At 58.4% G+C, this 21,190-nt stretch overlaps 2 protein-coding genes across 10 annotated transcripts in view; one reads left to right on the top strand and one right to left on the bottom strand.

The window, feature by feature from the left end:
* Window positions 1-2,769: 2,769 nt before the first annotated feature.
* On the bottom strand, window positions 2,770-19,029 carry FHOD1 (formin homology 2 domain containing 1). 2 transcript variants are annotated; one of them, XM_041458855.1, is made up of 24 exons: window positions 18,844-19,029; window positions 12,642-12,748; window positions 12,446-12,510; window positions 11,041-11,108; window positions 10,845-10,950; window positions 10,411-10,505; window positions 9,886-9,997; window positions 9,701-9,795; window positions 9,469-9,612; window positions 9,136-9,350; window positions 8,875-8,985; window positions 8,555-8,578; window positions 7,817-7,870; window positions 7,236-7,402; window positions 6,175-6,986; window positions 5,769-5,921; window positions 5,445-5,627; window positions 5,059-5,178; window positions 4,745-4,906; window positions 4,454-4,644; window positions 4,190-4,382; window positions 3,958-4,111; window positions 3,696-3,866; window positions 2,770-3,191 (listed from the first exon to the last, which is right to left on the bottom strand). In XM_041458855.1, the coding sequence occupies exons 1-24, from the start codon at window positions 19,027-19,029 to the stop codon at window positions 3,109-3,111; spliced, it is 3,771 nt and encodes a 1,256-aa protein (XP_041314789.1). In that variant the 3' UTR covers window positions 2,770-3,108. The 2 variants fall into 2 exon arrangements, with proteins under 2 accessions (XP_041314789.1, XP_041314790.1); XM_041458856.1 differs by lacking the exons at window positions 7,817-7,870; window positions 8,555-8,578.
* Window positions 18,993-21,190, top strand: part of SLC9A5 (solute carrier family 9 member A5) — a 15,860-nt gene continuing 13,662 nt past the window's right edge. For 5 of the 8 annotated variants that reach the window (XR_005954429.1, XR_005954430.1, XR_005954431.1 and 2 more), the window contains exon 1: window positions 18,993-19,515. Coding sequence is in view for 5 of the 8 variants with exons in the window: in XM_041458857.1 (XP_041314791.1) it covers window positions 18,993-19,515 (523 nt within the window). In the remaining 3 variants the exon portion in view is untranslated. The other 3 variants (XM_041458858.1, XM_041458861.1, XM_041458860.1) reach the window with 3 other exon arrangements.

The raw sequence follows: 21,190 nt of genomic DNA, 5'->3' as shown, positions 1-21,190 counted from the left end.
ATCTCATCATTGGAGTGATGGGGACAGGGGAAATGTGTCTCCCCGTTGGTCACAAGACAGATTCCAGGGGAAGATGACAGGGCCGTGCTCCAGGTGACATTCTGCTCCCTCTGCTCCTAGGGAAGGTGGCAGTAGGTCACAGCAGCTGTGACCTGGTTCCCATTCCATGCCTCCATCCTGCTGGGGAAGGTGGTTGCAGAATGGAGCATGTTGTCAGCCTGAAGTTGCTTAAGAGGGTTGAGGTCAGGAAGTAGAGTAGGTGTCCTCCAGCTGAGGCAGGAGGAGGAATTTTGGAGGGGGGGAGGGTAGATGATCATAATTCTTCTGGAAGGTGGCCAGAGTGCACCAGTATTTGAAAGTGTTCAAGATGGCTCTGACCTGAGAAGAGAAAAGAGACTGTGCTGTCACTGATGGGAATTGTGCTTCCCACACAAGGTGGTGGGGCTTTGTGGCAACCACGAGGCCAGGACCACGGGCAATCCCTCACCCTGAGCTTGGGGGTGGCAGTGAGGATATGCCCATGTAACATGAAGCTGGAGCTGACCTCAAAGTGTGGCAGCAAACAGGATTCTGTGCTGGGAGAGTCTCATGGAAAAGATGGAATAGAGAAGGCAGGGAACATCTGTCACAATAAGGGTGGAAGCTATAGAATAGCAAAATCGCAACATAAAGTGGAGCCAGGTTCATTCCTGCTGTCCCCTGCTCCTCCCCGCTGCCTGGAACGGGGCCAGGGCAGGATGAGGGCCAGGGACAAGCCGTGGAGACACAGCTGATCACAGGGGACAGGAGCCTGTCCCCGCCGGCCAGACAAACAGCCAGGACCAAGGACGCGGCTGTCATTCCACAGGAGACATGAAAGAGGCAGGCTGTGTCTCCGGGTAGGGGGAGCAGGGTGAACCCCGCCGGCTGCCAGGCAGGGGAGAACAACAAAATGAAGGACAGCGGCGAGTCGCTGAAGAACGGCGGGACACGGGGCGTCCTTTCGGGACGGGAAGCGTCCTTTCGGGTGGCCTCGCCGTGCGTGTGGCCACCGTGCCCCCTCGTGGCAGCCAGACACAGCTCGTGGTGCCGGGCTGGCGCGGGCAGGAGCCGCGCAGGGACGCAGGCAGGGATGGAGTTGGAGGAAGGAATGGAGATGCTGGGTGCCATGGGGTGCCCTGGCAGGGTCACTTCATCCCACCTCGAGAAGTCCACTGGGCGTGCAGCACCCCAGCCCCATCTCTGTTGATGCTGCCTGAGGACACACGTGTCCCAGGTCCCCACCAAGCCTCGTGTGACTGCCCCAAACCTCTCTCAGCTTGCAAAGGTGCCTCCAGCATCCTGGCACCCCCTCTCCTCCTCAGGGGTCACCCCTGCTGGTCATAATTTTGGTATAAATCACTTGTGCTGTGGCCAAGCCAAGCACTTCAGGCGCCACTCAAGGGCAGCGTGTGTCCAGGGTCAGGCTAGGAATCCTGGAAATAACACCAAGGCTGAAAAAAAAAAAAGGTGGAAAAACCCAAACACGTTCCCCTGCACCCTGCCTCAGTTTTCCCCTGCAAGCCCTCAGGAGTAACAACTGTGGTGCTGTCACATGTGCAATGTCATTTTAGCTACCTGGAGTAGATGCAGGGGATCAAGAAGATGCTTTCTCAGCCCCTTCTTCCTCCTGTGGCTCATTGTTGCCTATCATAACCTCTTTGTCTTCTCCTTGCAGCCCCAAGTCATGCACCCAGAGGGCAGGAAAGCTGGACTGTATCTTGAGGCACTTCTGGGACACTTGCAGCTCTCAGTGTGGCAACTTGCTGCTTTCAGGGCCACTCAGGAAGACCTGCAAACCAGGGCAGGCTGGCATGTCCAACCTCATGGGAGAGGAATAACCCTGGGCAGAGATAGCCAGGAGGAAAAAGCTGCCCTGCCTGGTGGAGTTTTTCTTCATTCCTTGAAAGCCACAGAGACCTGCTGTGCGGGATTCAGGGCTGGAGGCAGCGCCAGGGCAGCGCCGAGGTGGAGCTGTCGTGATGGATGACATGACACCATTCCCAAATGCCTCTGCCACAGGTGAGAGTGCCCAAGCACTGGATGCTGAGAAGTGGTACCTACTGTGAGGAGCATTGCACCCAGTGTGGGACCACAGGTGAGAGTGCCCAAGCACTGGCAGAGGGGGATGCTGAGAAGTGGTACCTACTGTGAGGAGCATTGCACCCAGTGTGGGGTTTAATCCGTGTCTGGCATGGCATGAGCCACAGTGGGACAGGAGGTGGCAGGAACATCTCCCAGGCTGCCATGGGGACAGGCAGATGCTGTCCTTGGTGCATTTACAGGAACAGGCAAGGCAGCCTGTCTTTGCCAAGCACAGGTATTTCTGAGGCTTGCAGCTAGAGGACACATGGCTGCTGTACCCTGGACCTGCTCCTAGAGGGGAACAACCACCCTGCCACCGACACAGGTCTGGGTCTGGGTAAACCCCCTAGGAGAGGTTTGTAAAGGAGAGGTGAAGTGCAAGACAATTTTACTGTGCTGTGTCCTTGTGCTCGAGCCACTGCTCCTGTCCTTGAGCGTGCAGCCTTGAGCTGGCAGCAGTCCCTGCCCCTTCTGGAAAAGTTCCCCAGCTGTCCCAGTACAGAGGGGATCATGCTGTCCCCAGAGGGACAATGGTGCCTACAAGCCACAGGGTTGGCTGAGTGCTTGCCTCAGGCAGCAGGGTTGGGGTTGCACGAGAAGGGATACTGGCTTGGCCAGGGAGGGAGTATCACATCATTCTGGCCTCTCAGGTACAGGAACAAGAGATGCTGGCAGCATATCAGAACATTTTATTGCCACAGTGGCCATGAGCCAGACCCAGTTCCCAGAGGGGGTTTGAGTCCAGCCCCTTGACCCTTCTAATACTGTTGAGAAGATGAACCTCGAGCCTCCAGGCACGCGTGCTGAGCATCCTCCATCCCAGTTGCCATGGAGCAGCTCTGGGGCATGACTCCCATGCTGCTGCCTGCACCTCTGGGAGCTGGAGGCCAGCAGGGAAGAGTGAGGCGAGGCCAAAGGTGCAGAGTGTGCCTTTCCTGGGACCGCAGGGGCTGCCACCACGTCCTGCCCTGGGGCTGCTGGCAGTGGGGAGCAGCAAGAGCCCCCTCAAACCTCCATGCCAGGCGCCTGCCCCAGGCCCAGTGCCTGCACCAGCTCCTCGCTGAGCCCGCTCTTCAGCGTCCGCCGCACTGCGGGAAGAGGAGAGCATGGCACTGCCAGCACAAGCAGCACTGGGTGCCAGAGTCCCCACGCACCGGGAGCCTGCTCAGGCAGGGTAATGGGGTGCAGAGGCATGGACTGGTCTCAGGGTACACCCTGTCTGGTGGGCTCAGCATGGCAGGTCATGGGTGGCCCATGGGGAAGGAGCCAGACAGGGCGTGGGAACAAGGACACAAAGGACAAGGCATAGGGACAGAGCAGAGAGACATGGAGATGGAACAGAAGACAGAGACTGGGACAGAGATGAGAGGGAGTATGAGGATTGGGCAGAGCCTGGGAAGAGAGATTGGACAGGGCATGGCAACAGAGACAAAGAGATGGGAAAGGGTAAGGGGACAGGGCTACAGAGCTGGGAAAAAGCATCTGAGCAGGGACACAGATATGGGACAGGGACGTGGAGATGGGACAGAGTACAGGGACAGAGCGTGGAACAGAGATGGAACAGGGCATGAGGACACAGGGATGGGACTTACAGGACTTCCTGTTGCCACGGGACCTCCTGCGCTCCTTGTTGGGGCAGGGCCGGCGGTTGGCATTGTGTGTCACTGATTTCACCAGCTGGTCCATGATTTCATCTGAAGCATCATCAGGCGAGCTGGGAACATCCTCCTGGGCTGGAGAGCTCTGAGTCGGAGTGCTATGCCCTGTTCATGCATGGGGACAATGAGGATGCTGGCACCAGCTGTTCCCAGCCAGCTGGGCATGTCTTGAATTCCTTTGCTATCCTGCTCCTACCCTGGCTGGCTCGGCTGCGGCGGGCAGGGATATCTGTGGGGGAGGTCAGCACAATCTTCATGCTCTCGTGACCCGCTTCCATCTGCTCCCTGGGGCTGCTGGACACCACGGCAAGCGGCAGAACTGTCTCGGCAATGCCGGAGAATTTCTCAGTCTGCAATGGGAGGAGAGGTTGGTGTTGGGACACAGGGAGCATCACCTACTGGTGATGCCCAGCCCAGTGTCCCCGTACCTCGGTGATGAGCCGCCCCCGGGTTTTGCTGCGCTCGCGGTGGGCGGCACGTTTCTTCTGCTGCTGCAGGACGCGCTCCCAGCAGGTGCGGTACTCCAGGGCAAACTCCCGCAGCAGTTTGCAGATGGATGTCACCTTCACATCCCGCGCCGCACTCGCTGGGTACCCCAGGTACAGCAGGAAGGAGTGAAACCTACGGGAGTATCAGTCACAGAGGGCCACCAACAGGACTGCAAGGTTCCTGCTGTGTCCCCAGCCACCAACCTGTTGAGGACACGCCTGTGCACCACCTTCAGGACGATGATGCGCTGGGTGCTGTCCTTGAGGAACTCTGTCAGCTTGGTCTTCAGCACTGGCTTGGTCTCATGCTTGGCAATCACCTTCAGGTTGTGCCAGGAGGCTCTGCACCTCCGCTCCAGCTGCACCAGGCTGTTGGCCAACTCTTCAAAGTCAATCTGGAAGAGTGAGGTGTCAGTCCTTGGCCATGCTGGTGTAGCTGGGCAGTTACAGGACCCACACCCTTCCCCTGCCCTGGTGTCACCTGCCTTGCCTCACCTGGGCGGAGCGGGTGATGGAGGCAATTTCTGAGTAGAGGTCAGTGGTTTCTGGGAACTTCTCGACCACCATCTGGCAGAGATGGTAGAGCAGGGACTGCCGGTGCACTGTGTCCTTCACTTCCGAGACCTTCTCCAGGTAGCCGAGCTCAAAGCCTCTGCTCTGAAACCCAATGGACTCAGCAGGGACTCTTGTCCCTACTCCAGCAGACCTCCAGTCTGCAGACCCACTGGGTCCCCACCAGCACCTCCCAGCTCCCCACAGACCCTTCTGGGTGCCCACTCACCATGACTGGTCCTCACCCTGCTCCTCACCTGGGAACCATTCAAGAAGTTGCCTGTGGCCAGCAGCGTGGCCAAGATGCACTTGAATGTGTGATTTCTGGCCAGCTGCTCCATGCCTACCTTCAGATCAAAGAGCGGCTCTGCGATCTCCTGGGTGAGGGGAGAAGTAGGTGAGGTACCTTGGCCACTCTCTCCCTTGGGAGCTTCAGCATTCACCCATGAGGACAACCACCTCCTGATCAATCCAAGCCCATGCTTGCCTTGGGGATCTGCAGCCCATCCCCAGCCATGCTGGAGCACCTCCCATGTTTGGATATGACTGCTCCTCACCAGAAACATGCTTGGCTTGGTGCTTAGCACTTCTGGGGTGTCAGCAGTGGGAGGGCAAAGGGGAGATGGGGTACATGGCCCTGTACCTGCTCCAGGCTCTCATAGTCCAGCTTGAAGGCCCAGAGCTGAAGCCTGGCCGTGAGGTCACTGATGGAAGACAGGGACAGCAGGAACTGCTCTGCAGAGCCCAAAGGCACATCAGGATTGGCCAACTGGGCCTCCTGGATCTTTTGTTTTTCCTCTTCAGTTGGGACCATGGTTAGGATTTTCTGGAGCAGGGAAAGAGGGATATGTCAGACTCCATACGAAGGATGTGTCAGCCCAGGCATCATGGCATGGATGTCTCCTAGCCTGGGGAAGTGACCTGTTGAGGACCTCAGAGGAGCTGAGCCTGCTTCTCTTGTGCTCACCTCAATCCCTTCCTTACTGACTGCAAATTCATCAAAGTTGAGCACAGCTGTCTTGATTATATGGACAGGTGGCAGCACAGTGAGGCCAATGTTGATGGCGTTGCTCCTCTTGGGGTCCAACACCACCACCACCTTCTTCCCATCAATGGCTTTCTGCAAAGAGGACAGGATGGATGGGGACAGCCAGGCAAAGGGCTCACCTTCATGAGCTTATGAACATGGGGAACCAAACACAGACCAGGCAGTGAGCCAAACCAAATCTGTGCACTGCCCGTAATCATCCCCACTGAGCCTCCAGGCTTCTAGTGCCCATCCTTGACATAGGGTAGGGGTAACAGGGTCCCCACAGGAACCCACAGCCTTCCTCCCACCCAATTCTCCTGGGCCAGTGGGTGTCCACTGGTACCTTTGAGGTTGGTGCTTCCTTTGACCGTGACTCAAAGAGATGCTCCAGTTTCGCAGTATTGATTTCAACATTCTGCAGGGATGCCCAAAGTGTCCCCTGGCCGAACCTGCCAGGCCCCACAGTGCCATCCAGCTGCTTCAGCTCCTTCCAGAAGAGCTTCACTGTCCTCTTCTTCTTGGCCTGGGAGGGGCCATCTGTTGCTGAGGGACCTGGCAGCCCTGGTGGGGGTGGGCAGCCAGGGACTGCAGGAGGTGGAGGTGGTGGTGGTGGGCAACCGGGGAGGGCAGGAGGTGGAGGGGGAGCCATGAATGTTCCAGCACTCATTGCTTCAATGCCAGGAAAAGACCCGTTGGTCATTGGCCCTGTGTCCAGAATGTCAAAATCTTCTTCTTCCCCCAAATCAGTAAAGTCCAGGTCCTTGATCTTCAGCTGCACAGGGATGGTCTCCAGGCGCTCCCATGTCAGCTCTGTGTCCTTTTTGATGGGCATCATCCCAGTGTTCTCCAGCTTCTGCGTGTGGGTCTCATCATCTATGCTGGACATGGCACGGACCAGCTTGGCATGGGCACTGGCTACTGGCCCATCCGGAGCCCTGCCACGGAGCCGGGCACTCTCCTGCTCCTGGCTGCTACTTCCCTTGGTGTCCATCTCCACCTCACCCTGGATCCTGGGAGATAAAGGTATTTCATGGAACACCTTGTCCCTCCCTGACTCCGAGGAGCCCTTGGCATAGAGCATGTCCAGCATAAACTTGGTGTCAGAGGAGATGGTGCTGCAGGAGTCAGTGATGTCAGATCGAGCCAAACAAGACCCTGCAGGGAGAGAGGGAGAAGCTGGGACAATCTTGGAGGGGGCAGGTGGTGCTGGGCTCAATGTAGAGCTGGAGTCCTGCTCTGCAGTGGGGTGTGCTCAGATGCCGGCATTTTGAGCAAGGAGGTATCACCAGCTTCTCTGAGGCTCTGTGTGTCACAGATACAGGCATGGGATGGGGACTGAGGGGCCACTAATCCCCACCCCAGGGACCCAGATGAGCTGGGAACACACACCCTGGCAGCACCTACTTATGCTGGGTGGCTCCATCCCAGAATCAGAGGTGCCATGGTCTCTTTCCCATGCAAGAGCAGTAGGATGCTCCAGTGTAGTATCGCTGAGGACATCGAGCCGCCCCTTGGCCATAGAAGAGATCTTCTCCTTCTGGGCTGCAGCCAGGTTCTCCAAAAAGCGAGCTCTGCAAGATGGGGTGGATGTTGGCCAAAAGCAAATCAGGGAAGGGGACAATAGGAACAACCAGCAAACCACGCCATGCCACACTGCACAGCCAGTCCCACAGCACAGAAACCCCCTGCACTGGCCACACCACACTAGGGAAACCAAGGATTAAACATCCTCTGAGCCCTGCAGAGAGAGGTGATGGCCCCACGGCTGTGCCAACAGGGTGCTGCTGTCACCAGTTGGTCCTAACAGACCTGGTGCTCACTGCAACCCTCATCCAAAAGCTGCAAAACCCAGGAAGGCACCAAGGCAGAGACTTGAGGGCATGATCCTGCTCCTCGTGCCCTGTGTGGCCAGAGCCCAGATACCTCCAGCCGGGTACCAGTCCAAGGAAGTGCATGCCTAGAGACACACGCATGCCTCTACTTACTCAAATTTCTTCAAAATAGGCTTGTCCCCATGCAAGGAGGGGGCATCCTCCCGCCTGAGGGAAAACAGGGGTTAGCCCCCACTGCCGGCAGTCCCCCGGGGCTCATGCATCCTGCACGCACCCACCTGGCAGCCCTCCAGCATGGAACCCTTGCCCCATGGCCCCAGGGTTCACAGGGAGCCAGGAGAGCCCTGGCAAGTCCCCTCTGGCCCAGGCACCACATGGCATCAGGTGCTGGAGAGATGGGACATTGTCCATCACCTGGAGTAGGCTGTGCCACCCCCAGCAAGGACACCTCACCCCAAAGCAGGGATCACAGGGTGCCACATCCTGTGGGGTGATGGGGGAGTGGGTTGGGGTCCCACAGGTAGGACTTGAAGGGGAGAGGCAAGGGACGGGGGCAGCAACGTGAGTGCAAGTGACTGCTCCTCCAGAGCGTCACAGGATAGGGCAAGGGAGAATTAGTAGCACATTAAGCTGAAAGAGATTAGGTTTAAATTGGATGTTAGGAAGAAGTTCTTCACTGTGAGAGTGGTGAGACACTGGCATGGGTTGCCCAGAGAAGCTGGGATGCTTTATCCCTGTAAGACCAGGCTGGATGCTTAGAGCAACCTGGTAATGTGGAAACATTGGAACTAGATGATTTTTAAGATCCCTTTCAACCCAAACTATTCCAGGATTCTATGATTCTATGATCATGCTGGGAGGGAGCACACACGTGCAGAGCCAGGCACTTACCAGACAGGGGCAGTTTGGTGCAGCCTGCAAAAGGAAAGACAGAAAGAGTGGGCAGAGGAGAGGACAAGCGCGGGCAGAGAGGAGAATGAGGAGGAGCTGGAGCAGAGCTGTGTATGCCCGAAGGATGCCTTGGAGCCCCTGGCTGGACCCTTTGATATCTGCTGCCCTCTCATACATCTCTCCAGCTCCAGTGCCCTCCAGACTGTTTCCTCAAGGGGAAAGGCAGAGTGTGCCATGGGATGGACACACCTCATGCTCCTGGGAGCCCACCCTACTGCCCTGGGGGACCTCCATGCCCCCAGCCCCTCCTGGCTCCTTACTTGTAGACGCTGCGCTCTCCTGGGCCCGGGGGCTGCTCCTTCTCAGCCGGAGGGGAGGCCAGGGCCAGCCGCACGCTGGACGTGCTGTTGTAGATGCTGGTGGGACAGGGTCTGGAAGAGAGACAGAGACTGAGAGCAGGTCCCACAGGACTGCTCTCCACCCTGGCACCAGCAATGGATCCAAATGCTGCTTATGCAGCATCTCGTGTCTTCACCATCCCAGGAGCATCCCCACCACAGACCACCTCCAGCTGCACTCACTCTGCTGGGCTGCTTGGTGCAGGGACAGGCAGGATGTCCTCAGCTGGGGGCTCCTTTGGAGTGCCAGGAGACCCCAGCAGTGGCTGGGCATCAGCACTGGGATCCTGGGAGCCACCCTGGGATCGCCACCCACGCCGGCCCTCTTCTGTCCTCCTCCGCTCTTTGCGTCCCCCCGAGGGCGGCTCTTCCACATCATCCTCCAGCTTGAGAGCACTCTGTGGAAGGACCAGAGGCATGGCACCGGGCACAGCAGCATCCCTGCCACCCCACGCACTCACCCTCCCTGCTGGAGGCAGGTGGCACATGGCCAGATCCTGCTGGAGCCCCGCTCACCTCGTAGAGTGTGAACTGCTGCTTCAAGTCGAGGTCGGTGCCCTTGCTGCCCAGGTACTGCTGCACCACCTGCTCCATGCCCTGCTGCTCCAGGCAGTCGGTCACATCGTAGAAGGTGTCCTGGTCTGGGAGGGCTGCCAGCGTCTGGGCAGAATCAGAGGGATGCTGCTGGCACTGGGGTCACCCACACTGCACCCCAGCAGTGTGGCACCACGGGGACACCCCCACAGACCTTGTTGATCAGTGTCATGGTGAACACGAGCAGCTCCGTGTCAGCCCCGTTGCGCTGCTCCAGGATGGCCATTAAGTTGGACCACGGACAGGAACCTGGGAAGAGGCATGAACAGGTGACATGCAGGCTGGGAGGGGACACTGTGTCCCAGCAGGGACCTCGTAGGAGGCTGGAGCTGCACTCACCTCTCGCCTGGTCCACAGCATTGACGGCGCGGATGAGCAGCAAGGCGTTGGGCTCTGTGTACTCCACAAACACCAGGAGCAGCTTCAGTGCCGTCTTCACCACCAGGCGAAACTGGGACAAGGGATGGCAGCTGGGACAGCAGCTGCGACAGGGGCCTGGCAGCATGCTGCAGGGGCACTGTGGGGTGGCTGTGCCCATGCCCCAGCACTGGGAGCTTTGCCGTGGGGCCAGGGACCTGCAGCTGTGAGGCTGATGGCCAAGAGGCACTGGGAAGGGACCTGGGGCAGGAGTGTCTTACTCAAGCTCTGTGCCTAGGAATGTGGTCACATCAGGATAGGGAGGTCTGGGTGACTTCCAGAAGGCTGGGAGCAGGACCCAACACAAGCAAAGGTACCCAGGGTACCGAGCCCAGAGGCAGAGAGTGAATTACATCCTCTGAGGGACAGTTCAAGGGGACAGCCACAAACAGGGAAGGGGATGCAGTGGAGGGCACAGACAGCCCCCCAAGAGCAACAGGCACTCACTGGGCTTCCTGACAGCGTGTACAGCCACTGGACAGTCTCATTGTGGTTGATGACACCTTGCATTCCATCCACGAAGAGCATGATCTGGCTCAAGGCTGCAAGGCAGAAAGTGGGAAGGCTGATGGTGCAGCAGGCAGGGGTTGGGAATTCCCATTCCTGCAAGCATCACTGCAGCAAGGACAATGTCTGGCTGCTGGGAAGGCAGAGTAGCCCTGGCAGATTTTCTGGCTTGCCTCCCCTGAGTGCCTGCCTTCCTCCCTAGGGACAAGCATAGAATCCTGGAATGCTTTGGGTTGGAAAGGACCTTAAACACTTTCCATTAGACCAGGTTGCATAAAAGACCCATTCAACCTGGTCTTGAACACTTCCAGGGATGGGGCATCCACAGCTTCTTTAGGCAACCTGCTCCAGGTGTCCTGTGCCCAAATACCAACCCCGGAGGATGTAATTCTGGTAGTTCTGGTCAGCCTCTGTCCCCACTTTGATCAGGCATGTCAACCCCTCCAGGTTCACGAACTCTGGCACCAGGTCCTTGTCCTCCTGTGGGGAGAAGGCCAAGTGTTACCACAGTGGGGTGGGCAGCCAGCCCTGGGGGAGCCCCTGTCCCCCACCACACCAGCACCATCTCACCTGGAAGAGCTGCTTCAGGGAGAAGAGGGACCTCCGCAGCTCAGGCCCCTGCGAGTTGTACAGCTTCTCTGGAAGGAAAGGAGAGATGTGGTGTGAGTGGCTCACTGCTGAACTGGGGCTCCCAAATGCTCCCAGCTTCCTGGGAAAGCCCCTCACCCTGACTTATCCTGATCCTGATCTCTGTGCCATCACCCTGGCATTGCCCCGGCCGTGGGACACATTGGCTGGAAGCAGCTGCTGTACCACAACTACATATTTCAGCCCTCCCACTTTCCTATTTCCTTTTTTTTTGCCCTCTTTTTCTGACCAGCAATGACACAAATATCCCCTCTGGTTTCCTGTGCAGAACCTAAACAGGAACACAGGCAAGAGGTTGAGCTACTTTTAGCCATCCCTCCCTGGGCACAGCCATGCCATGGTTTCCAGAGGTCCCAGCAGCCCCAGGGCTTGGGAAAAAAACCACAGGATGGAGATAGGAAGGCCAGTAGTGTGACACAGGTTGCCCAGGGACAGGACTGTCACTGGGCTGGAGACTATCTACATATGGGGTTGGTGCCTCCAGGCAGGAGCCAGCGTGGAGCAGCCAGGGCATTGGGAAGCTGGAAGGCCCATGAAGACACCAAAGCCATTGGGAGCCAGCACTTCCCACATGCAAAAACTGAGTTAGCCACACATCCCAACTTATTTGGGTCAGGCTTAGAGTTGCAACAAGCCAAAAACAAGATGTCCAAGTAGTCCTCCAGACAAGCCCTGTAAAACACAGTGTCCCGGCAGCCTCCTCCACTTGCTTATCAGCTTGTCAGAGAACTGAGAGGGAAGACAGAGCTGCTGGGAGGAAAAGCAGAAGAGCTCAGGGTCCAGATAGAGCCTGGGAACTGCTGGCAAAGAGCATGACCATGACCCTGACCCTGGGCTTCCTGCCCCTTCCTGCAAGGTTCAGCTGCAGCCCTGCACAGTCAGCTCATGCCCATCTGGCATCACTCTGCTCAGTGCTTGTTTTCCCCCTGCCAAAGACAAAAAAAAAGGCTTGAGACTCCTGAATATTTTGCAGGACCTCAGAGCAGGCTGCCTGAACCATGGCAGCACTTTCTGCTGCGCAAGAGCCCTTTGTTTATGTCTTCACAGCTATATTTAGAGCTTGCCTGAATGACCCAGAATAACTGCAGTGGGTGGTGGGCTCCCAGCCCAAGAGGAAAACGTCCTGATTTCTGAGGATGGAGGGGATTAACCCAGCGGGTACCCCATGAGGACCACATCCCCTGAGCTCTGGGAGGGGTTACAGGGTGGAAGCAGCCGTCTCCATCACAAAAACCCTGGCCAAAACTCACTGCAGAGGCCAAACCTCCCCCATGCAGGGCAGTGGAGCTGCTGGACCAGGCTGGAGGAGGGAGCAGCCCCGACTCACCGATGATGGCGTGGACTCGGACGGAGAGCTGCGTGCGCAGGATCAGGGTCGGCCGTCTCCCCTTCCTGAGGTGGGGAAAATGTGCTGTGAGCACCTGCAGTGGGATCACCCCAGCCCCTGGCTCCCTGCCCGTGGTGTACACACACGTGTGTGGTCCCTATGTCCCCACAGGGCTCAGGTACCCCATGTGCCCTACCTGACCTCCTCATAGAAACCCTCCAGATCATCCTTCTGTTCCAGCAGGGATAAGTCAAGGTCCAGGTAGTGTCCAGAGGGTGAGACCTGCAGTGTGGAGTCCTCCAGCTGGGGATGCAGACAGCAAGGCTGAGTGCCCATGCCCACCGCAGCCCTACAGGCTTCCAGAGCATTCCCAGGTCACTCTCCCACCCACTCCAAACTCAGTTGGCAGACATCCTGGAGTGGGGTGTCATGTCCCACCTGTCCCCAGTCACTGGCTCTGCAGGGAGATGCCCCAGCACCTTCTGCCCCAGCCTGGTGCTGATTATGGAGAAACATGGAGCCCCAGGCTGGAAAAGGCTGAGTGAGAGCAGTCCTGCCAGCATTGAGCTCCTTGGCAATCCCTGGGTGGGAACCATGGCAAGAGGCTGATTGGCTCCCTGGGGCTCCCCGTAGTCAGCAGGGGCTCGGCTGGGGCAGGATCTGTCTCCTCCCAGGGCTGGCAAATTGCCCCTGCCTGCAGGGACTGGGTCTGAGGGAGCTGTCAGGCACCCAGCCCAGCCAGGGACCCCCCAAAGCAATGCATATCCCTGGGATGTGCCCTGGCTGACACACCCTCTGACTCAGCCCAGAGCCACGTGGCATCTTCCATCAGAATTTGGATAAGCACAGCCCTGAGACAAGGCTGGGGCAAGGGGCACCTTCCCAGAAAGTCCATGCACAGCACCCATGGTGCACAGCCAGTGGACATGGCACCCACAAAGTCCTTAAGGTACCCTGGAGCCAGCAGCACCCCACAGCACCCCGGCAGGTCTTCTGGGACACGGCAGTTCACCCTCGAGGCACGAGCAGAAGCAGAGGGAGGGTAGTGCCAGCACCCTGCCTCCCCTGCACATCTGGATCTGTTCCTAAAGCACTTGCAACTCCCCTGCCCCACCCTCTCCCTGCTCAACCCATCTCTGAGGAACAGTCTGCACGGCAGGAACTGAGGACTGGGGATAAAACCCCATTAATAAAGCTGCTCATGGTGCAAACAAGAGCAAGCAGCAATAGGGGAGAGAAGTGGGGATCCATCAGCCGTCTAAAACCCCACCTCAATTTCAGCCCCACATTGCAAAAGCTCCAGGCACGGTCCTGTGGCTGAAGAGCTCAGGTGGGAACAGTCACAGCTTCTTTGCCTTTCCCATCAATGCCTTTCCCCACTGTGGCTCTGGAAATCCCACAACACCGGGTATGGCTCCTGCATCTCACTGGGACTCTTTTCCATGACATTTCTATCTCCTTGCATTCCAGCATTGTGCATGAGCTCACACATCTGAATTCACTGCGAGTGTGACATTAATACCAGAGGGTAAAGTCAAATGACACATGCACTGAAGTATAATATGGGCAATTTGGCAGGGCACTGTTGTTGGGTTGGACGTTGACGTGTCCCGCTCCACCTCCTGTGGTCACTGGCCACGCCAGCCAGCCATGGCAATGTGCAGCAAACACAGGCTGCTGGCACTGGGCAGGTCCTGGCTGCCAGCTCTGCCTTCACAATGTGAGTCCCTAACACTGACCCCACACAGGGTTTGCTCACTGGGGAATGCTTCAATTCCTCCACTGGGGCAGGCTGTCCTGCATCCCTGCATCGACCTGGACATCCCTGCATCCACACAGCCAATTCCTGCATACTCCTGGGCATCCTCCCAGACATCTCTGTATCCTCCTGGCCACCCTTGCATCCCCATTGGCACCTCTGCCAGCCTCCTGGGCATCCCCTCAGGCATCCCTGCATGCACCCCATCCTCCTGGCCACCCTTGCATCCCAGCCTCCTGGCCACCTCTGCCAGCCTCCTGGGCATCCCCTCAGGCATCCCTGCATGCACCCCAGCACTCTAAGTCAGCAAAGAGCAAATCACCCCAGTACAAAAGCCTTGCCTTCTCTGGGCTGCCACAGCCCCAGCAAGCCAAAGTTAACATCCCCAGCTCCTCTGGGGCTGGTGACATGTCTCAGCTGGTGGGGGGAGGCCAAGCCCCTGGGACCTGACCCCGCGTATTTCCCGTGTGAGCTTGGCAACGTTTCCCACTAGGGATGCTCCAAGCACGGGGCCCTGGCTTGGCTGTGGCCTCCCTGGGGATGGAGAGAGGCTGTCCCAGGCTCCTGCAGCCCTGCCAAAAATCCTGGGCAGCACTTCCACGCCAGGGAGCAGCAACTGCCCCAGGGCCAGGGGTTATTCAGACAAGGGGTTTACACCCTGTAGGATCAATCTGGGATCTGTGTCATGGTGCTGGGGGCAGCAAGTTGGGGTCACAGGTTACTGACAGCTTCATCTGTCTCCTGCCTGGTAAACCATTACAAAATGAGCCAGACTTTGAGGGCAATGGGGACTTGAGGGCAAAGCAGAGCTGGGAGAGGAGAGTGTCCCACACTCACACATCCAGCCCGTGGCTCCTGGGAGTCCCAGCCACCCTGCAGCAGGACGGATGTCCTTCACACATTCACGGGGAGGTTCTGGGGTCTTGATGAGGACACGATGCTGGTGCCAGCCCTGATGTGAAACAAGGATCCGTGACCTGGAAAAGGTTTCTGTCTGTGTTGAATGCCCCATCCCTGGAAGTGTTCAAGGCCAGGTCGGATGGGACTTGGAACAAGAGGTCTAATGGAAGGTGTTCCTGCCTATGGCAGTGGGGTGGAACAAGATGATCCCTTTAAGGTCCCTTCAACTCCAAAGCATTCCAGGATTCAATGGGGGTGTGATGGAAACCTCCTCACCTCCAGTAAGGAGACATCGTCCGTGCACAGACAAACTCACACCACCCACCACAGCATCACATTTTCCTGCTCACCGCTATCACAGCATCCCCACATGCTCCAAGACCAGACAGCGAATATCCTCTTTATCTGCCAGCAAAGGAAACACTTTTACCCCCTTTCTAACACTTTCTTTTTGCAGTAACCACAATTTCTCAACATTGCTACAGCTCTTCTAGAAAGGCTGTGGGAAAATTACAGGAAAAATCTATTATTTAAATATAGTAGGCAGCAGTTAAACACAAGGCACTGACAGGTCAGAAAGCATTGGGATCACCAGCCCAGCTGCTGCTCTTCCTGCTAAAACACACAGGGGCTGATGGTTCATAGAGTTCCACCAGCCACAGGATCCACCCCAACCCCAACCCCAGCCAAGCACCTTCACCACAATTTAGATGCAGGGTTAAGAGATGTGTCTACTGCCAGAGCACCCAGGTGCTTGTCCACTCCTGCATGATGGATGAGAAAACTGCCACTGCCCTATCATGGGGGCAGGAAATAATACCCAAGCCAGGAGGGATCTCTGCAAGTCACCCAGAGTCTGCCCAGAAGTGCAAACTTGCTTCCCTCTGGAAGCTCCTCCAGCTGGGCTCATTGCTCATTAACAGATCTCTTATTTCTCATCAACAGACCTGTGGCAGTGGGAGGAGCCCAGTCCCAGGCAGCAGTTGGTGTCCTGGAAAAGCCATGGCACAAATGCCTGGCTGCAGCTCCCTTCCAGGGATCCATGCAAGGATGGTGTTGGGAGCTGGGGAGTGCTGGGGGCCGCTGATGACCTCTCCTCACTGCTTTTGTGCCATCCAGAGGTGAAGTGGGGCAAAGACCCTCACCAAAGCCCTCCTCAATCCTGTTAGGAAACAGAGGGCAACAGGGCCGTGGGATGGGGATTGCTCATTTCACACACAGAGATTGCCCCACCAGCACGTCTATTGAGTGCAAGAGCTCTCAGCAAGTTTATAGCACTGAGGCCAGCGAACTGTTTGCTCTTCCCAGATTTCCGGGGGAGGAAGGAGAATGCAAAGCTCTAGCCTGATGGGTTTTGCAATTGTTTGGAAAAATCCCCAGATTCAGAGGTGAGATAGTGCTCAAGGGAGCCGCAGGGGCACTTGGGGACTTAAAGGACAGCCAAAAAAACCTGCCCTGTCAAAACCTGCCTGCAGAGGTTCAGAGAATGGCCACGCCTTGCCCAAGCATCACCCAAGGGTACTAGAAAAATGCTGGAAAGCTGAGAAGATAGTATCAGCCTGGAGGCAAACAATGCAGCAGCAGCAAACAAAGCAGGAAGGTATTTCCAAGCACAAACACACTTCCCGGAGAGCATGAAAAAGTCATCAGTGACAGGTCGTGTTCAGGGAGAGGAAGCACCAAGGGTGTCATGGGGCAGGACAGGCTATTCAAGACAGTGATGCTTGCCCCAGAAACCTCTTGCTCATCATCTCTAAGCTGTTCTCAGCACAGGGAGCTGCTTAGCTGTGCCCAGCAAGGGTAGGGCTCGGCTGCTCTCCCATGGCAGCTCATCCCCTGGGTGTCTGCAGCTCAATCTTCCTCCAACGATGAGGGTACCCAGCCCAGCTCCCTCCTGGCTGCTGCATCCTCTTCCAGTGCTCTGCAGGTCCAGGCATGCTGCCCAGCAGGATAAACCTGGCACAAGGCATTCTGAGTTGAATTTTTTTACAGTCAGTTCTTTGGGAAAAATCCGACTGTTCGTTTACTAATTTTAGGGCGGTGACTAATGGAGCTGAGTGCTACCTGGCACAAAAGGCACCAGGGGAGGCTTTGGCTGGTCGTGCCAGGGGAACGACATCTGCATGGCTCCAAGGGTGCCAGCTCTGAGTTTCAACTGAGCTGGGTGGCCTGGGAGACTGACCTCACTCCACAGGCTGCAAATCCCAGTGTGGGAGGCTCCCAATGGACACATTTGCTCATGCAAACCCCAGCCAGCACCCCAGCTTGTCAGGTGGGACATTCTGCAGCCCTTGCTGCCTCAGAGAGTGCTGTGTGGCAAAGGCAGCATGGTTTATAACCTATATAATCCAGAAATCTGGTTTAAAAACCCAGAACAGGATCCAGGCGGTTCACCTGTGATTTCATCAAGGGTCATGGGATGAGACAGGAAACTACAGGAAACAAAATATCCAGAACTTGGATTAGGTAGAGAACAGAGCCTGAAATCCCAGGATCAGCACACTTCTGCTGGGCACAGGAGCTCCTTGCAACGCTCCCTCCCTCGGGAACGCAGTGTCCAGTCTCCCTCCCCCCTCCCACTGCCCCGTGCCTCCATGGCAGCACTCCGGGCTGGCGATCCCGTTACAGGCAGCTCCTGCACAGGGAGCACAGCACACGCCTGAAATTTGAGTTTGCTCCATTCGTCATGTCTCCAGGCTGTTTGTTCCCAAACAAACTCCCTTTAGTCACCGCCTAAAAATCCCATGACGGCGACGACATGAGACGCTGCTTCTTTGCTCCAAGAAAAATGAAAAGGGAAATAACGGGAGGGGTTTTTTTGGTGCAGGCAAAGGTCTCAAAGCGATCCCCTCTCCCCTGGAAGGCCAGCAAGCTCAGTGTCGGGCACACCGAGCTGAATTTCCCCCTCCTGCTGCTCCCTCTCTGGCTCTGAGCGGAGCTCCCCCAGCCAGCCGGGGTTCCTGCCTCCCTGCCCTGCACTCCTCTAGTGCTGCAAGACGGAGATGCTCGGCTATTGCCAAGCTCTGCTGGGTCCTGCGTTCCTGAGGAAGAAAACAAGCCTGTGTCCATCCTGAGAAGGATGCTCCGAGAGCATCACGCCCACAGGAGATACACAGGGAGGGTGCCCTGTCTCCCCTGTCTCCTCCACATCCCAGCCCGAGCCAGACTTGAGGACACACAAACAAGACAAGGTGCCTCGCTTCACATTCGGCCTCCTGCCTTCCTCCCAGCTGAAGGATATTGCTCAGCATGCATTTCCGTACTGCTCTCCTGTGACAGAGCTGCTGCCGGGCCGGTGACATGAGGGGCTGGTGGCCCTCAGCCCCCACCATCACCTCCCCAAGCTCCAGCTGCCGCAGCAAGACGGAACACGGAAGGTCCCAGGCGGAGCCGGGGTGCTCCGCTGCGGGCTGCCGGCGTGGAAGTGCGAGGCCGGGGGGAACACGCTGCCTGTCTCAGACCCGACCATACGGGGATAGACGCCTGCCCTCATCCTGTTTCCCCCTCCAGGGTTCCTGCCTGCAGCACATCCTCTTCCTCCAGCCGACTCATTCGGGGCCGGCCGAGGCTGGCATCTCCCGCAGAGGCTCACAAATCCCGCCGTGACTCACACCGGGAGCGCTGCCGGGGACACCCCGTCCGATCCCTGGCCCCCCGGTCCCCTCTAGCCAGCCATCCCCATCCCGTCCCCGCACGGTGCCCGCACGGTGCTTTCTCCGCCGTCCCCGTCCCTGCTCACCGGCAGCGGGGCCCCGACCAGGCGGTGCAGCGCGGGCAGCTGCACCCCGAGGGCCAGCGCCTCCTCCACGGCGTAAACCGGGGCTCGCCGGGGCTCCGGGAAGCTGCCGAAGGCGAAGGGATCCCCGTCCTCCAGGTACTGCACCCGGCATGGCACCGTCGCCTCCGCCGCCTCCGCCACCGCCATGGCCCCGCCGCCGCCGCGGCCCCGTGCGACACGGGGCGGACACGGCCCGGCTCGGCCCAGCCCCTCCGCCCTCCCTGTCCCGGGAGAGGCCGTGCCGGGCTCGGGGCTCGGCGCGCCCTCCCGCGGGCGCATCCAGGATGGATGCTCCAGGCTCTGGGGGCTCCGCTGGAATGCTCTGCCATCAGGGGTGCTCCAGGATGGATGCTCTGTGTTCTGGGGGGCTCCGCTGGAATGCTCTGCCATCAGGGGTGCTCCAGGAAGGATGCTCCAGGCTCTGGGGGCTCCGCTGGAATGCTCTGCCATCAGGGGTGCTCCAGGATGGATGCTCCGTGTTCTGGGGGGCTCCATCAGGGTGCTCCGGTATTGAGGATCTCCAGACCCCAGGTTGCTCTGGCGTCAGGGGTGCTCCAGGCCCTGTGGAGCACCACTGGGATGCTCCAGGATGCTCCAGGCCCCATGAGGTTCCAGGCTGCTCCACGGGATCAGGTGGGTTGGCTCCCCCCAGATGAACTGGAGCACGGATGGGCAGCTGGGCTCAATCTCCCCATCCTGGGGCAGGGGGGAAGCAGCACAGGGTGAGCTTCCTGGATCCAGGGGTGTTATGATGCCACACTGAAAGTGGGGCATTCTGAGCTTAAACTGCAAAGCAAAGCTTGTGTAAAAGCCATTTTACTTTCTTTTTGACAGATTACCTGGACAATGACAATGATCAGATGTGATGGAGTGGTGGGCAGGGAGCTTTCCCCTTGCTCCTGCCTCCGGCCTGCGTTCCCCAGCCTCTGGCTTCTGCTGGCAAACATTTGTAGCACATTTGTACCCAGGCAGAGAGATGAGAAAAGGTGATGCCACCGAGGCTCCCAGGGAAGTGTCCTGTGGCCCATTCCTACCTGGCCAGTGGACTCAGGCTGGTACTCAGCATCTGAGAGTTGCCCATGCCATAGGCACTACCAGCCAGAGGTCTTGCTCTGGCTGTGGTGTCCTGTCCTGTCCTGTCCTCCAGGGACATGTGGACACACGTGAGAGCTGGCTCTGCAGGGAGCACTCTGCCAGGGCCCCTTCTTGCCCCCTGCCCAGCATTCCATCTCTCTGAGCTGCTTGGGCATGGCTTGCTGCCCACCCAGGACATGGATCTCCTGGACTGGGAGCCTCAGGGATGGGGTGTGGGAGATGGGGCACCTCCAAGGGCATGGTGGATGGCCTAATCAGCAAGCAGGAGATTTTAGGAGTATCTGAGAGGGGCTGAGGAGGTAAAGAGGAGACAGAAATTTTGGGCCCCCCTCATGGGTGTTCCCAGGCTGGTGCTCAGGCAGCACCTGGGCCAGGGGTGGATGGTTTCAGCTGGGAAGGGGCTGGCTGGGAGGGGGATTGGGTGTGGAGGAGGGTGGGGAATTTGGTGGGTGCGTGAGGACTCAGACAAAGTGGGGAGACTCAGACAAAGCAGAGGCACGGGGGAGGGCATGGGGGACTGGGGCGATGCGGTGGCACGGGGACAGCTGCAGAGAGGACTGAGACGGGGACAGGAGACTAGCACGGCCCAGGGGGCTCCGGGAGCGCCAGATGAGCTGGGATGGAGCGGGGGGATGCAAGGGGTGAGCAGGGGGGTGCTGGGTCCGGGGCAGGTGCTAATGGCTGGGGCGGGGAGCGGCGGGGGGGGGGGGGGCCATGCAGCCCCCGGCGGCCTCCCCCGGCCCCGCCGCCCCGGCGGGAGCCGAGCTGCTGCGCTGGCAGTGGCGGGAGGTGCAGGCGCCCTGCCTGGTGGCCGCCTGGATCCTGGTAGCCAGCCTGGCCAAGATCGGTGAGTGTGTCCCCATGTCCCCACCCGCTCCGGTCCCCCGGGAGCAGACGCGCCCACCCCCGGGCAGGCAGGGGGGATGCGGCATCCCCGGCGGGCGCGGGGGCACGCGGGACGAGGGGTGTCACCGCACGCCGGGACACGGGTCATGGGGACAAATCCGGCTGGTCACCACTCTCAGCTGGATTGCGGAGGTCGGGGACACGCCACATCCTCCGTGCCCTGCCGTGGGATGATGTGCGGCGGCGGGGTTGAGGCACCACCCGAAGGAAAAGGTGGGGGCCCGGGCTGTTTTTTTCCTGCGAGGGATGGATGGATAGATGGGTGGGCACAGAGGATGGAGGGTTCATGAGAAGAGAAGCCCCAAAG

Source organism: Pyrgilauda ruficollis, unplaced genomic scaffold (assembly GCF_017590135.1).
Source record: "Pyrgilauda ruficollis isolate IOZ18807 unplaced genomic scaffold, ASM1759013v1 scaffold13, whole genome shotgun sequence".
In the NCBI taxonomy this organism is placed as follows: Eukaryota; Metazoa; Chordata; class Aves; order Passeriformes; family Passeridae; genus Pyrgilauda; species Pyrgilauda ruficollis.
This window is presented reverse-complemented; position numbering and strand designations above follow the sequence as displayed.